Source organism: Neopelma chrysocephalum, unplaced genomic scaffold (genome assembly GCF_003984885.1).
Source record: "Neopelma chrysocephalum unplaced genomic scaffold, ASM398488v2 Primary Assembly neopelma1_69, whole genome shotgun sequence".
Taxonomy (NCBI): Eukaryota; Metazoa; Chordata; class Aves; order Passeriformes; family Pipridae; genus Neopelma; species Neopelma chrysocephalum.
Window position 1 is genome coordinate 516,018 of NW_020897729.1, and position 14,535 is coordinate 530,552.

General features: G+C 45.6%; 1 protein-coding gene across 3 annotated transcripts in view; it reads right to left on the reverse strand.

Annotated features, from left to right (window-relative positions):
- Window positions 1-5,689: 5,689 nt before the first annotated feature.
- Window positions 5,690-14,535, reverse strand: part of CCDC50 (coiled-coil domain containing 50) — a 42,632-nt gene continuing 33,786 nt past the window's right edge. For all 3 annotated transcript variants that reach the window (XM_027685421.1, XM_027685422.1, XM_027685423.1), the window contains 3 exons: window positions 13,898-13,977; window positions 12,770-12,867; window positions 5,690-11,723 (listed from right to left, as the gene is read on the reverse strand). In XM_027685421.1, coding sequence (XP_027541222.1) covers window positions 11,704-11,723; window positions 12,770-12,867; window positions 13,898-13,977 — 198 coding nt within the window. In that variant the 3' untranslated portion in view covers window positions 5,690-11,703. The remainder of the gene's footprint in view (window positions 11,724-12,769; window positions 12,868-13,897; window positions 13,978-14,535) is intronic.

The window sequence follows — 14,535 nt, forward strand, 5'->3', positions numbered from 1 at the left end:
TTAATCCTCTAAAGAGTAAACCAAAACGCTCACAACAAAAGCAGAGAAAAGTTTAAATCCATTAGAAGGATGGGAACAAGCATCTTTCTAAGTGTGAAAAGGCCTTTTCCCAGGAGAGCAAGCTGGGAAGGGCTGGTGATAAAAGGGAGGAGTCACTTGCTTTGAGGCATTTAAGAGTTTATAGGAAAAGGTGGTGGAGACTCTGGCTCCCGGCTGGAGCTGGTGTGGGTGGTTGTGTTATTTGTTAAGCAGAACTCCCTGTTCTTTGGGGAGTTTCTACTTTATGTCTTTATGTAATGCTTTAAAACTTGTCTGGCTTTTTTTTTCTTTTAATAATGTCCTAGAAGCTGATGTGTTGGATTGCTAGTGAATAGCATGCCTGTGGCTGCCACCCCAAGTCTGAGGTTGTGGCAGCACTAGTCACAGCTCAGCATGCAATGAGCTTGCCCTGAGCCTGAGGCAAGAGTCCAGGGGAAAATACTACCCCAATCCTCCCTGGATTACATTGTGTACTGGCAAAGCAGTTAAATTAGCATTATGTCTATTATTTAAATTCTGCTATTTCCCGAGTTTTTGAGTGCCACATGTTTAACATAGTTAAAATCTAAGGTTTTGGTACACAATTACTATAATGAAATAAATATAAAATGTGCAATACTGTAAACAAGAAAATTGCCCAAATACTACCCTTCAAGCAATCAGTAGTTTAGGTGACAATGGCTATTACCAACTATGTTGCCCAATGATATATAAAATTTTTTTTTAAATGCAGATCCCCAAAGACTGCTGGTCAACCCAGCGGAGGGATCCTCTCTGCTGTCAGTCTCCAGCTGCAGTGTGATGAAAGGAGCAAGGCTAAGTTGGAGGTCTCAAACTGAGATCTGTTTGTAACCAATCTGATACAGCTATAGAGTGAATAACTGACCCCATACAGCTGTGTAAAGGGATGCTGAGGCCATGGAGTGTTTTGACTTTTGAAGGGTTTGAAATGGCTTCATCCAATACAGCCCACTTGCACTTTTTTTACCCTGAAGACTCAGCAGAACTAAAGCACCATTGATACATCCTGCCTCAGGTTTGATTCTTCTCTCTGTACACCTCACAGGTAGGAGTTTGGCTGCATTTGCCTGTGCTCCCGAGGCCTGATTGGTCCATGCAGAGGACACATCTGCGAAAGGGGAGCGTACAGCTGCTCTACTCTCTCTGCTGCGGAGTGTCAGCACCCAAAAATGCAACCCCTCGGTGCAGGCACAGTGTGTCCCCCTCGGCGCGGACGCAGCGCCACCAGTGAGCGGCTGTACAGTCCTTCCCTTCCGCGAACTAACCACTAGAGAGAGCCCTGGGATAGAACGTGCTGCTGGAGCATCCTGGGCCCAGGCACAGCACTCGAACGGGCATGGGAGCAAAAGTAATCACTCAAAAGGAAAGTAAAGGATTTTTCCACCTTCCTGACTTTTTCTTTTTTTATCCCCAAGGTTATTATAATTTTTCTTTATTAATCCAATTTAATTTTCAAGCTTTTGTTTTTAGTTTGCTCTTCATTTCTCAAGGAAGAGATGGATTTTTAGGTAAACCTCCATGTATTTCTCCCATCCCTTGTTAAGAATACTTGAGAGAAAAAAATTGTGACCAGAAAGGACTGGATTGCACACTACAGCTGGCACTAAAACTGACTTCATTCATGTGAGGAACGTGAAGAAAGTTGATAATACACTCAGTAAGCATGGGATAGAGGTATCAAGACATTTCCATGGGAGTTTGGAGCCCTTTCACAGTGCAGATGTATCAGTGTTAGCTGTGAGGGAGTTTTATCTGAAAGCAAAAGCAGTTTAGTGCCACACAACATTTGAATGTTTGCCGTGCTGACAGGCTGAGCAGGAAAGCTCCAGCCCTGAGCTGTGCTCACACAGCTGAACCACTTTGGGACGGAGTCAAAATCTGCACAGAGCAACGTTTCATACACCTTAAGGTCGCAGAGCAATTAGCACAAACTTCAACACATCCTGACTTCAAGCAGACATCTTCCCAAGACCAGCTACCAGTGTCTGTCCCACAGAGAAGAAAAGCCAACCTTTCTTGGCTTACCTGCTTCTGATGGAGGCCACCACTCTCAGCTGGGACCCACAAGGGTCTCTTCTCAGCTAGGTGTAGAAGACGGAGAACAGGAGACCAGGAGAGATGAACTGTTTCAGTGTTCTTGTGGATGAGGTAAACTGGCACTATCTTACACCTTTGCACAGCTGATTTAACTCCTTTTGTTTGCAGAAAAACAAGCACCAGTGCAACCTGGTTTCTACTGCTGTTAGAACAGTCCAGTTTTCTCTAGCTCACAGAGACCTGCCACCCCATTGCCTGTGCTGCTGCTACTGGTCCCTCTTATGCCCTCAAGGTGCCAACAAGACACAGCTGCAGTCAGGTCTGCAGATCTGCAGTCATGGCCAAACTTGAAGCAGCTGTGGGTCCTCTCTGTCCCAGGTGCTGCAACAATGCATCCCCCTTCTCCTGTGAGATGCTCTGCATCAACTCTGACAGGTTCCTTGTGGCAACAGTGGCAGTCCCGTCTGTGCACAGGACACACTTTCTATGGTTGAGGACTTTCTGAGTAGGATAAGCTGGCTGGGTTTCCTAGCAGACCAGAAAATTCATGGAGAAACAGTTGTTCTTGATGTGTCCCTTTTCCTTTGGAGAGGGGACCGTAAGCAATTCCTTCCTCCAGACCTGCCTGCACACTAAGGGAGGGATGTTCCCGGACATTAACATGCACCTTCAGGCTGGCCTTCAGTGTTTCATCAGTTGTGAGCAATTAACAAGTAAATAAAAATACTCAAGTGAAGTGCTTAAGTGGGGTTTATGTGTCCCCTGACAAGCTGAGCAGAACTTTTTGGCACAGCATGCAGTGTGGCAGCTGGCAGTCAGTGCCAGTGGTGGGAATAAACCCTGAGTAGCTGGACATCTCATCCTCTCCCCAGACACCACCTTCCCACAGTAAACCTCCTACTGTTGTACCAGCAACTGTTAACTACAAATCAGCTCTTTTCCAGCTTTGCTGGGACAAAGCTCACATTCCACAAGTAACCTCTGGTGTCATGTGCATGCAATGGTATCACCCTCTGGACACTGCCTGCACATGGGGAGGATGAAGAGTGGAGGAAGACAGCAGTGTAGAACACTCTTGGGTAAGAACCTGTTCCAGCTCCATGCTCATCCCACGGAATGGGATGCTGATGCACTCCTGCACTGCTCTCCTGGGCATAAACCCCACTAGTGAGACACACGTGTTCCTCTGGCTCACAATTCAGTGCTGCATATGTCAACCGTGTTTTCAGTAAAATGTGAAAATGAGACACCATCCAAGTCTAAAATAGCCAGGAAAAAAATTGCCGTGACGTGGCATTACGCTGTTTATACATAAATAGAAATCATGTGTAGCACGATTTCTAGCCCCCAGCACCAGCCAGGGGCTTGCTGTGCCTGTGTTTGAAGCCTGGCCTCGAAAGGCCATGAGGTGAGTCATGGAGGTGGAGCTAGAATGTCCATTTTGGGGGACAAGGGCAGGACAGGGGAGCTATTACTAAGGCAAAAGCAGTGTTAGGGGAAAGGAGACTTTGTGAAAATCGAGGTGTCAGTACTCAGCTGCTGCTCACCAGCAACAACATGAAACAGGAGCAGGTTTTGGCGGAGCTGCTTGGGTGCCTGTCTGGGGCTCTCTGGGGTCAAGGAAGCACAGACATTCAACAAATAGCCAGCTGCCAGACTCAAGTTCTGTGCTTGTTTTAAACTTGTTTTGCAGCCTGATCCCAGGTCTCATTTACTAAATCTAATTTTTGCCATCAACCATATCAGGAATTCTGACCAGGGTGAGTCAGGGTAAAATTGATGGGCTCAGGGTTCAAGGATCACTGTCTCTGCAAGAACAAATCATGGTGATGGACACATGTACCTCTGACCTGAGACAACTGATGGGTGCCAGGAGCTGTCACTTGTTTCTGAGCAGGATAGTGCAAAGAATTGAGATACCTGGGCTAGTTTTGCTCAATACTGAAATTGAGAAGGAACAGTTTCAGGAATAAACCAGGGTTTCACATGGCAGAGGGGATGTTCTTCACCTCCAGGCCTCCTGTAACCCACCAGGTCTCTGGGAAACGAATGGGGAATGGTACATACATACCATGTGTACTACAGCAAGTAATTTGTACCTCAGATACCTCACTTGGTTTAGGCTCTGGGTCACTCCGCAACCATGATTTGCCTCCTGAACAAGAGGAGCAACAGTTCCAGGTAAGTCACCCACCAACTGCCCCCAGAGCAATGCACGAGTCAGCAAACCACAGCTTAGTTTGGCCCTGGCTGTCCACAAAAAGTTGTTTGCTGTGTGAGCACCCCCAGCCCTGCAGTTCCTTCCACTGGCAGCCTGTAGCTCAGGTTCAGCCCTCCCAAGACATGAGAAACACACGAGTCTTTGTGGGCAAGAGCCTCTGGTTACACAGCATGGACCTGGGTGGAAGATGATCTGAACATGTGCGCAGGCAGGAGAAGGCAGCTGCCACCTGCAACTCCTACCTTGAAGTGTAGGACAAAGCAGCCAAGGGGGCAGTTGGGCTGATGGGTACCCAGCAATGGTGACTTTTTGCCATCTCCGCTGGCTTATCTTTTTCACAGATGGAAGATACCTGGAAAACCTTGATCCATCACCAATGGCACTATAGACCCACCTGCAATGGCCACCCACACCCATAGTCTGAGAGCAGCACGCAACTTGGAAACTCAGAGATCAGAAAGGTCTTCTGCTACAGAAAAAGTCCCCAGGGACTCCTCAGTGTTCTTTCTGTGGCTCCCACATCCAGTTCCCTGTGTGCACATTGCTGCAGCAGGTGAACAATGTTTCTCAGGGCTCCAGCTGGACCCCCTCCCACCACAGCCTACTGCTTCAACAAGTGCCAAGGCTGGCATGAAAGAAGCCTTTCAGAGAAAACAGACCAGCCCAGTCACTCCAGACAAGAGGCTGCAATAGGTTGTAAGTTGGCAGAGCTCTTGGCACTCCTCAGTGCCCTGTTTTTACAACAAGGCTGCTGCATCGCCAGCCATGTGTGTTTTGCTGATTCCTGCTTCTACTCACTGCTGAGACCTAAGGGACTCCGAGATGGAGCTGGTGGGAGGTAAAGATGATGTGAAGACATTTGAAAGCACTGGGTAAGTGCTGTGACATGGACCCTAATCTAGCCCCAAACTGAACTCGGTTGGAGTCAGAGCACTCACCCCTGCACCCAAACCTCTGGGCCATGGAGGAACAGCCTGGCACAGCCCCTGCTGAGGTGCCAAAGGGCTCTCTGCCCCCTCTGCAATTCTCATACTTGGCAACCAGAGAAGTGAGTAAATAAATATCTAGGAAAGGTTTACAGTTTGGATCAAAGATCCAGTTTATATTCTGTAACCTCCCCTTTATTTTAGCATGTTCAGTAACAAACTGAGTTTGTGACATGACAGTGCCATCAGATCATGTTTGAGCTGCTTGTGGCTGCATCCTCAGCTGATGCCTTTGAAGACAGCAGTCAGTCACAGGGCATTTGCCATGTTTCCTTCTTGCCTTCCATTCCACCACTGTAGGTACAAGTTGTTTGTGGGAATCTTCAAGCAGGCTTTTTGTAAACTTAAAAGCTGTGTTAATTAAATAAGAAAAAGCATCCTACCCTTACAAATAATTATACTGCTTTATTTTTCAGTATCACAGTCTCAGGAAATGAAACAGTCCAGATCCTTTTCAAGATATTAGATAGCTTTTTTTCCATCTGTCTGTCCACAAAATAATCAAATTAAATACAAATTTGTTTGTTTGCTACATTTATTACAGTGGAAGAACGTAATCATTGGTAGAAGCAGCTGAGCTTCAGAACAAAGCATGGAACAAAGTGTTGTTTTCTCCTGCTTTTGTGTAACCCACTTCAGTGTTTCCAGAAAAAGCACACAGGGACAGAAGGATGTGGTGGGTAACAAAATACAGCGGTTTATTGAACAAAATGGGGCAAGGCAATGTTCCCTTTACATTCAATGAGAATTCAGGAGTATGAAGCAAAACATGCTATACACACACACACAGACAGACATGATACTTTGGTTAAATGTCATTCAGAAGTTCTATGCCAAACCTGGTAAAACTACAGAGTGAACAGTCAAAAATGAAAACAAGAATAGGCTTGCATAGACAGATTATTGTCAGTGTGCAATTCATATTTAAGGATTAGCTGTTACAACCCAGGGTACGCTTGCAGCTCTGAGGAATTTAAGCCTTCTGACTAATCCACCTCATCGCATGGCTAATATTTAGATTCAACAGACTGAAAGTTTACCCTGAAGAGCTAAATGAGACAACTGCAGTTATTTCTCTGAGGCAATTAACTATATTGCAGTGCACAGATGCAGCTGGAGACAGACCATGGAGTCTACTTAGAGTGAACACTGATACAGTGGAACTTGTTTACCATGAAGTAGAAAATACTCATTTGTGTGTGCCACTGTCCTCTCTGGAACTCTCCTGGAAGAGCCCAAACTGCACAGCTAAGCTTTGCCCTGTGCTACTGATGGGGAGGAGGTGGCTAATATATCTCCAGCCCAGATGCTGAGGTTAGGGCAGCTTTCTGAACATGAAACACATGTCCCACAGCCTGTCCTGGGCACAGCAGTCCAAGGGGCACATGTGTGCAGCACAGCCAGTGCCTCCACAGCAGTGCTGCACAACCACTAATGTGCTACAGCACATTTCAGGAGTAAACTGGGTTCTCTGTAGGTTTATGCCTGTCTTCTGCAACAAACATAAGACAAGCTACCTGTGGTATACTTCATGTGAGGGACACCACTGTGCCTTAGCCCTGTGTCCCACACCCACCCCCCAAAGCAACTGCAAAACTAAGCCCTGAACATCTTGGGAGAGTGGGGCAAACCCAACTGTCCATCGGCTAGAGATGGATATAGAGCAGAGTAAACCTCAAAGCAGCAGCCTCCCTGGCATCACTGCCAGGAGCTGGATAGCACTGAGCTCAGCTGCCCATCAGTCCACGCTATGAGCTGTGCTTCGGTTCCCATTGCATCTCACACAGTCTTGCAGTGACAGTGCTGCCGTGAGGGACAGAAGGAGCCACCTGCTCAGGGGGACAGACACCCAGGAGATTGTTCTGTGCACGAAGTTTCATGGACTGGCTGTGCTAACTTACAAGAGTGTAAACTAAGTAGGGGAATCCTCACACTGTCTCCAAGTGCTCCCCTTTTTATACATAAATTAGCAATCCACAGTTAGTTTGTATACAGGATAATATGAATTAAAATAAAAACCTTGATAATAAAAATATATAATATACACATTGATCCACAGCAATAAACTGAATGAAAACACTAGAATGTAACAGTGGGTGTAATTTGGCACAAAATAAAAACAAAAAGGTCTAGCACTGTAAAAATAACAATCCATTTTTTTCCATAAGTAGAGAATGTAATCAATTCTGATTCAAATCCTGACAGGTGGGAATGCAGAGATATAAAAATACTTTACATAAAAGATCCCTTTTACAGAGTGAAGCAGACTGCAGCATCTGTAACTTCTATCCTTCCTCCCCAAGAGGAGAAATTAAATGATGAAACTTCATTTATCCCTTAAGAGCTGATATTTTCTCACCCCACCAAGTTCAAAATCATGAAGTTCTTTAAAAAAAAGATGAAATTAACCTGTTGGATCTATCCACGTGACAACAGCTGCTTCTTGCTGCAGGAAGCTGTACAGTCCAGATTAAGACAGTGTTTCATAGCAAGGCGACTCAGATCAGCCTGCTGAAGACATGGAGTATCCCTGCGGGTAAGGCACGATCCCTCCAGTTCACCCAACCTCTCTTCGGCAGACATTGTGCTTTGGACGGAGGCAAGGAGGTGGTGAGAGCTCTTGTGGCTGAGATGTGCCAACTATGAAGATTAGGAAGTACCAGGATTTCATGGAGATGAATTTTCCACGTGGTGCCTGATGCCTTGTTAATGCACAGACTGAGAAAGGGATACAAGACCTGAACAACCCGGGCAGGGGTCCCAGCAAGGACTCCTACATCCTACTAAATCTGGAGCAAACCCATAGACAAAGCTACTAAAACTTGGCAAGAGAAAACAAGGAAAAAATAAAGATACTGAAACATTGTTCTGCCATAGGAAGGAAATATTGCTGTTTCTTTATAAAAGATCAGCTTTGTTGTGCTTCTTTCCAGGGACACATGTACAAGGTGCTGAGTTTGCATCTTGCCTACACCAACTGCACCTTCTTGACTCTCAGCAGAACTGTGGCCGCTGAGCCCCAAGAGGAATTGGCTCCTTGTTCATCCATGATCTTAACTCTTGTTGACTTCAGTGGGACCACGGAATTCCCTTCCCGAAGTGGTCACTAAACACACAAGTCCAGTTGCAACCTTTGCCTCAGGAAGTCCCTAATCTGTCTGACTGCATCAGGACCCCAATGTATATCAGGTGAACAATTGCTCTGTTTATACCCCATTTGCTATCTGCTTTCCTCAGCTACCATTCCTAGCATTTCTCTCTCTTGATAGGTGTCAGCCCCTTCTAACAAAACCTTAGGGCCCCCCTTTCCATAAGGGCTATGGAAAAATAAAACAGGAGAAACACTTAAAAGGGACAGCAAATGAATAAAGGTAGACAGTAAGAATAAAAAGATATGGATGAAGGGAGGATACAGAGCAAAACAGCCCATAAAGCATTCAGCACTTCCTGAAGGCATCCAAGGAAGCACCAGATGCTCCTTCCCTTGGGCTCTTTGTCTCTTGGTGCCATGGCTGGAGAGCTTGACTGGCCCAAGGAGGCCATTAAGAAGATCCTGGAGCTCCACAGAGCAGGCACTGAGGTGTTCTTCAGACTACCCAGCTTCCAAACTAAATCAACTAGAGTTTTCTCTCATATCATTTCTACTCGCTCCCATTGAAGTCAACAACTTGGATACTACCAAGCATCTCTTCTGAATTAACAGGTTTTTCAAATGTCAGGGGGCTCATGGTCTTCATGACTTTTCTAATTAGGGTAAGACAAGAGTTACATCAGCCAATTGCAGTGCAAGAAAGTCCATCATAGCCACCCTACAGAGAGGCCCACAGAGGCCTAAATTCCTAGTTGGCAATTGCCCTTTACCTTTTGCAGGTGGTCACCAGTTTTCCGCAAGCACAGCAAGTACAAAGCTCAACCACTTCCTGATTTGGCAGGATTTTTCCCCATCCAGTTTTCACAAGTGCACCAGGTGATACAAGCAGCAGTGCCTGTTATGTAGGAAGTGTTAATTCATAAAAACATACCAGGCATTCATTTCACAACAATAGTTACTCTGATGGCAGTGGAGGGAAAAAGCCCACAGGAAAAAAAAAAAGGCATTTTCAGCAGCAGAAATTTTGACTGTCAGGTGAAATACAAAAATAAATTTTTATAAAATAAAATCTCAGTAGATGAGGTTGCCACACTTGGCCAAGTTATCAAATAAACAAGAAAAAAGGAAAAACAGGATCTATGTTGTTATTTTTCTGGATCCTTTTAAACAATGTTAACATTTCTGAATGGACAGAGACAGAACGAGAAAACAAGGCAAGGACAGTAAAATCTAGCTGCTGGCTGGGATATTTCCTGAGAAGCAGCAGCCAGCAAGCAAGCAAGACCTCGCAAGTCACTTAAGGGTTCATGCAGGTGAGTAAGCTAACAGTCTGGAAGCAAGGGTATGCAGGTAGCAGGATGCTGCTGATGCACCAAGTCCTACATTACAAGGGTTTTGGATAGTGTATACTTGGTCTTTTGGGGGTCATGTGGTTCTTCATAGATACTGAACTGCTGCCAACAGGCCAGTGGGGGTAAGAGATGGAAGTTTCTCAAGCTGTTGGTCAAGGCAAGACATGGGTTTGTGCTGTCGCATTAAACTTGCCCCTCCAACTTATGACAAAAAAAACCTGCCTAGTCTTCCTAGAGATTTGGCCCTATCCTACCAAGGACAACAGCCAAGGTTAAAGCCTTACAGCTGCCTTAGGACTTGAATTGTGCACTAGAGAAACAGCAGACAGCCACGTTCTATTCCAGTTTCTTATAGGTCCAGAGAGCTGTCAAGGCTCCCTTCCCAGGCAGATCAGTGGTGAGGGCAAGTGAAGTCACAGCTCTGTCTCCCCTCCTCCACAAAGCCAGTGGCAGAACTGGAGCTGCTGGCAGACAACAAAGAGCATGGCAGGACAGACTCAGTGCTGGGCACTAAGGAATCTGGGCTGTAGGGGCAAGGCAGCCAAACTCACTGCTGTGAAATGGACTGGCACATGAACAACCTGCCTGTACCAGATGAACAGACTCCAAGCCAGCGTCCAAATGTTCAGTTTTTTAGTTTAAAAATACACCTGAAAATAATGGCAAAAAAAATTATTAAAAAGACAAAAGAATCGAAATGAGTGGAGGCCAAAAGAAAAGGCTACTTGTCTGTGCAAGAGAAAAATGATTTTCAAAGAGCAGAAAGCCATCAAAGTGGAAGGGGGGAATCACTGCATGGGCAAATCTATACAGACAACAAACCTACGGACCCTGCTAAGCCCTAGAGAGCAATAATTTTTTATACCAGACTGGAGTCTGCCTGGGGTGCTGGACAGAGCACTGTAGAAGGAAGGCAGTCAGCACAGACATGGTGTGGACCTTTCATTCAGCACTCCATGTCTAGCTCAAGTTGCCTGTAACTGTAGATTTTTAATTTAACGCCCATATGGCCCTCTTTCAGCCCCATGTTTCCAAGACATATGCAGGTTCAGATACAAGTAACTGTACTCAAGTGCATCAGCAAACAAGCTAGGAGTTACAGGAGATCCTACTTGACTTCAGTGAAATTCCTTGGCTTCTACCACACTGAAGCTCAAAGTAGGTGACCACAGAGGTCAATTCAGACACGTGTGAGTTCACAAACCACAACTCACAGCTTCTTCAACTCCCTAGCACGCACACAAGGTCTAATTTCAGTTGAAATTGTCTTCCTTTTAACTGTTCTATCCTATATCTGGAGCTAAATGCCTAGTTACACACTCTAGCCAGATTTTTGGAAACCCTAGAAAGAAATACAGCAGTTAAATTCTGTTCCATAGGCAATTTCTTTGTCACCGGTCCCAGGGTCTGGCCTTTGCTGGTGTACGTTTGAAAATGCATTCTCCTTCCTAGTATGACTGTCAGGTTGGGTCAGTTGTCTTATCCAACACAGGAAGAAACACATTTCCTCTTACAACTCTTTGTGCTAAGCCATCCTAATACTGAAAGGACTTGTACTTCTGATGTTTCGCTGCACTGCCATAACCCAACTCATTTCTTCAATTTTCCTCCATTGTACATGCATCTCAATTTGTCCTATTTGTCCTATTTGGCTCCAGCCAAAGATTAAAAATAAAAATAGAAGGAAAGCCTCAAAAGGATGTACGAAGGAGCTGTTAAGCCAGCTGGTTGATTTGCACAGCTCAGTGGCAGCTAGATTATACTGCACTGCTTCAGTCATCACATATGAGTAAGAAACTAAAACAAATAATTTTCCTTAATATGATGACACTTGAAGAGATGATCCTGGGAGTGGAGGGTGGGCCTCCCGTCGGGTCAGGAATCAAGGAAGTTGCCTGGCAATTCCAGTAATATTTGCTACAGAAGAGTCAGTACCAAAGCAAAGGCTAGCACAGTTTACTGCTTCCTACGGGAACCTGGAAACAAAACAAAGAAAAAAATTCTGTGAGGCTAGATCCTGGTGAAGAAACTACTACCTGCAGTTGTATTTTACTTGTCCTGCCATCTTGTCCATCTGTCTGACTTCCCAAGGACTGGTAAAGTCAAAGGCCAAAATGGGAACCATATGTTTCATTACCCAAGCAAAAGGAAGGATAGATCCACAAAACAGGCAAACATTCACATTTTGTCTAGGGAGTGAACGGTGCTGCAGCCCCACTTCACAGTCTCACTATAGAAAACTGAATGAACACTTACAGAGGCTTACAGACTCAGATATCTAAGTGCCATCAACTTTGCAGCTTACTTGATGAAGACAGAACACAAGTTTCCCAAACTTTAAATTTCAGAAAGGAAAAAGTGTCCACATATAAGTCACAATAGTGGAGTTCAACAAAACCTGAGAGATTGAGTTAAACTCTGACTGCCCTTTTCCTTCCCCAGAGACTCCACAGAAAAATCTGAATGCCAACTGTGTGAGTTAAAAATCTACAGGGGTGACCTTAATCACACTGCTCTATCCCCAGTGATTTCAGGAAACAAGCCAACAAAGCAGTGTTGAGATGCCACAGGAACAAAATAAGCCTGTCCTCAGGACAGGCTTCTGTCTGATCATCCCATCTACCCGCCAGCCAGGTGATAATGCGAAATTGTCCTGTATTGGATTGTTTGATAATAGTGAGTCACCTAAAATCCATCATGTCATTGTCTTAGTGTCATTTCTCCATCATTTGCTGCCTGGATTTACAGTCATTCATCATTAAGAGATCATGGAGGACATGCAGACAACAGTTTGACAAACTCCAGGCAAATCAATTCAGTTTTTTAGTCTCTCAGCCTGCAACATGTTCAGCAAGTACAGGTCAAACACTGACCAGCATCACCTGCTGCTGGTGTAATAATATGCATTCCTTGTTTCTATTAGCACTGCCTTCAAATACTCTGTCTTGCAGGTTGCTTGTTTGAGCAAAACAGCTCACAACAACCTAAGAGCTGGGGCAGCGCTGGGATTGATTGATCCTACCTTTAGGAGAATGCTCAGGTCTGGGGATCTGGCGCAAGGGGCTGGGCTGGCTTGTGTAATATCGAGAGTGTTCAAAGTCATCGAGGAGAGGCTGTGACCTGCCAAGCACAGGGCAAAAGGAGTGATGGGAAATAGCTCAAAGGCATAACAGTGTGTCAACAGCAACATCTCAGCTGTCTGGTCTGTCGCTGTCAGTTTGATGCAAACTGTGCCTGGCCCAGACTTCCCGCCTGCAGAGAAGCTCCTCTGAGCACAGCTCATTACTGTTTCTGCAGTGAGAAATGCAGAGTATTTACTGCTTCTCCTGCACCTCTTTCATTTAATAATGGTTTCAAGTTGTCAGGAAACAAAGAATTTCCATCATGAAGATTGATGCAAACCTCACTCAAAAGAGCAACATTTTGAAGTGTTTAATGCTTGCCCAGTTTTAGTCCCAGAGTATTTTAATACGATCTCTCTTCAGTCTCCACCTGCACATCTTATCTGTTGTTTCTTTTGCAAATTCAACAATAATTTCTAGGCTCCTCTCTGGAATGGAAATCAAAGGCACTGGGGTCACTTCCAGGGCCCAGTCGCTCATGAGGGGCCTTGAGCCAGAGTATCAAGAGATTCAGAAGCAACAATGGGCTACAGCATGTTCCCAGTTTGGGATGAGGGACCCCAAAGCACAATGCACTTGCTTGCAGGGGGTGTCCACATGCAGCAGTGGGAGCTGTGTACAGGTTTAACTAGGAGCAAAGACCCAAGGGAGCAGCTGTGCAAATGCATGGTGATTACTCCTTCCTGCCCAGATATGACATTTGTTTTCACATCCCCAGAAGCTCTTTAACCCTCTCAATGTTTTTCTGCCATTTAACAAATGTCATTGCACAAGCTCATCAATCTCTGTCAGCACAAGGCATGGAGACCAATATGGACAAATGCCATGAGCGCAGTGAGTGACGCATGTCACCAAACACCTCACGAGTTCTGTGCCCTCCATCTATTCTCGGTGCTAAAACCTCTGCTCTCCACCAACTCCCTCCTAGGTGGGTCAGGCTGGTCATCCCACAACTCCTCCCCAGGATTCAGCTTCTCAGCAGCTTCCCAGTTGCATTTCCCCATTTTTGCCAGTCAGTTCAAGCTCACCTTGAAGACCTGTCGCTTCTGTGTCGCTGAGTTTCAGGCCCTTCTCTTGACCTTGAGCGCGTGGACTCGCCTGCATCAGGCTGATGGGAAGGAGGGAAACCTGTTCATCTGTGTGCCTTGCAAGAAACCCACCAGTGCACTGAGGCTGACACAGCTCCACGCAGCCCTTTCGTGCTTGGTTTGTACACACAATTAACTATAGTCAGATGTGCAAATGCCAGTACCAGGACTAGTTTCCAGTAAACAAAACTCAGCCTTGCTGAGCCAAACTCAATTTTTGTGCTAAATATGTGACAGCTCTCGGGGACTGCCCTGAAGCTGGGGTCAAACACAGTGTGTAATGACTGTGCACATGGCTGGGCTGAGCACAAGGGACCAGCTGCACGCAGCTGTGCTCCTGCAACCACTTAAACACAGTAAGGAGGCTGAAAACATCAGAGCTACCTCCATCAGGCCCCAAGATTAACACAACATCCCATTTAGCACCTCAGCAGTGCAGACCATGAAATCTGTTTCCTATCCTCTCCCACGCTGGCTGGCCAAGCCCTTCTGTTATTACTCATGCAAAAACCTAGGCAAATAGACTCAGTACTTTCATGACACAGTCAATTTTATTACAAGGCAGAGTGACATCTGAA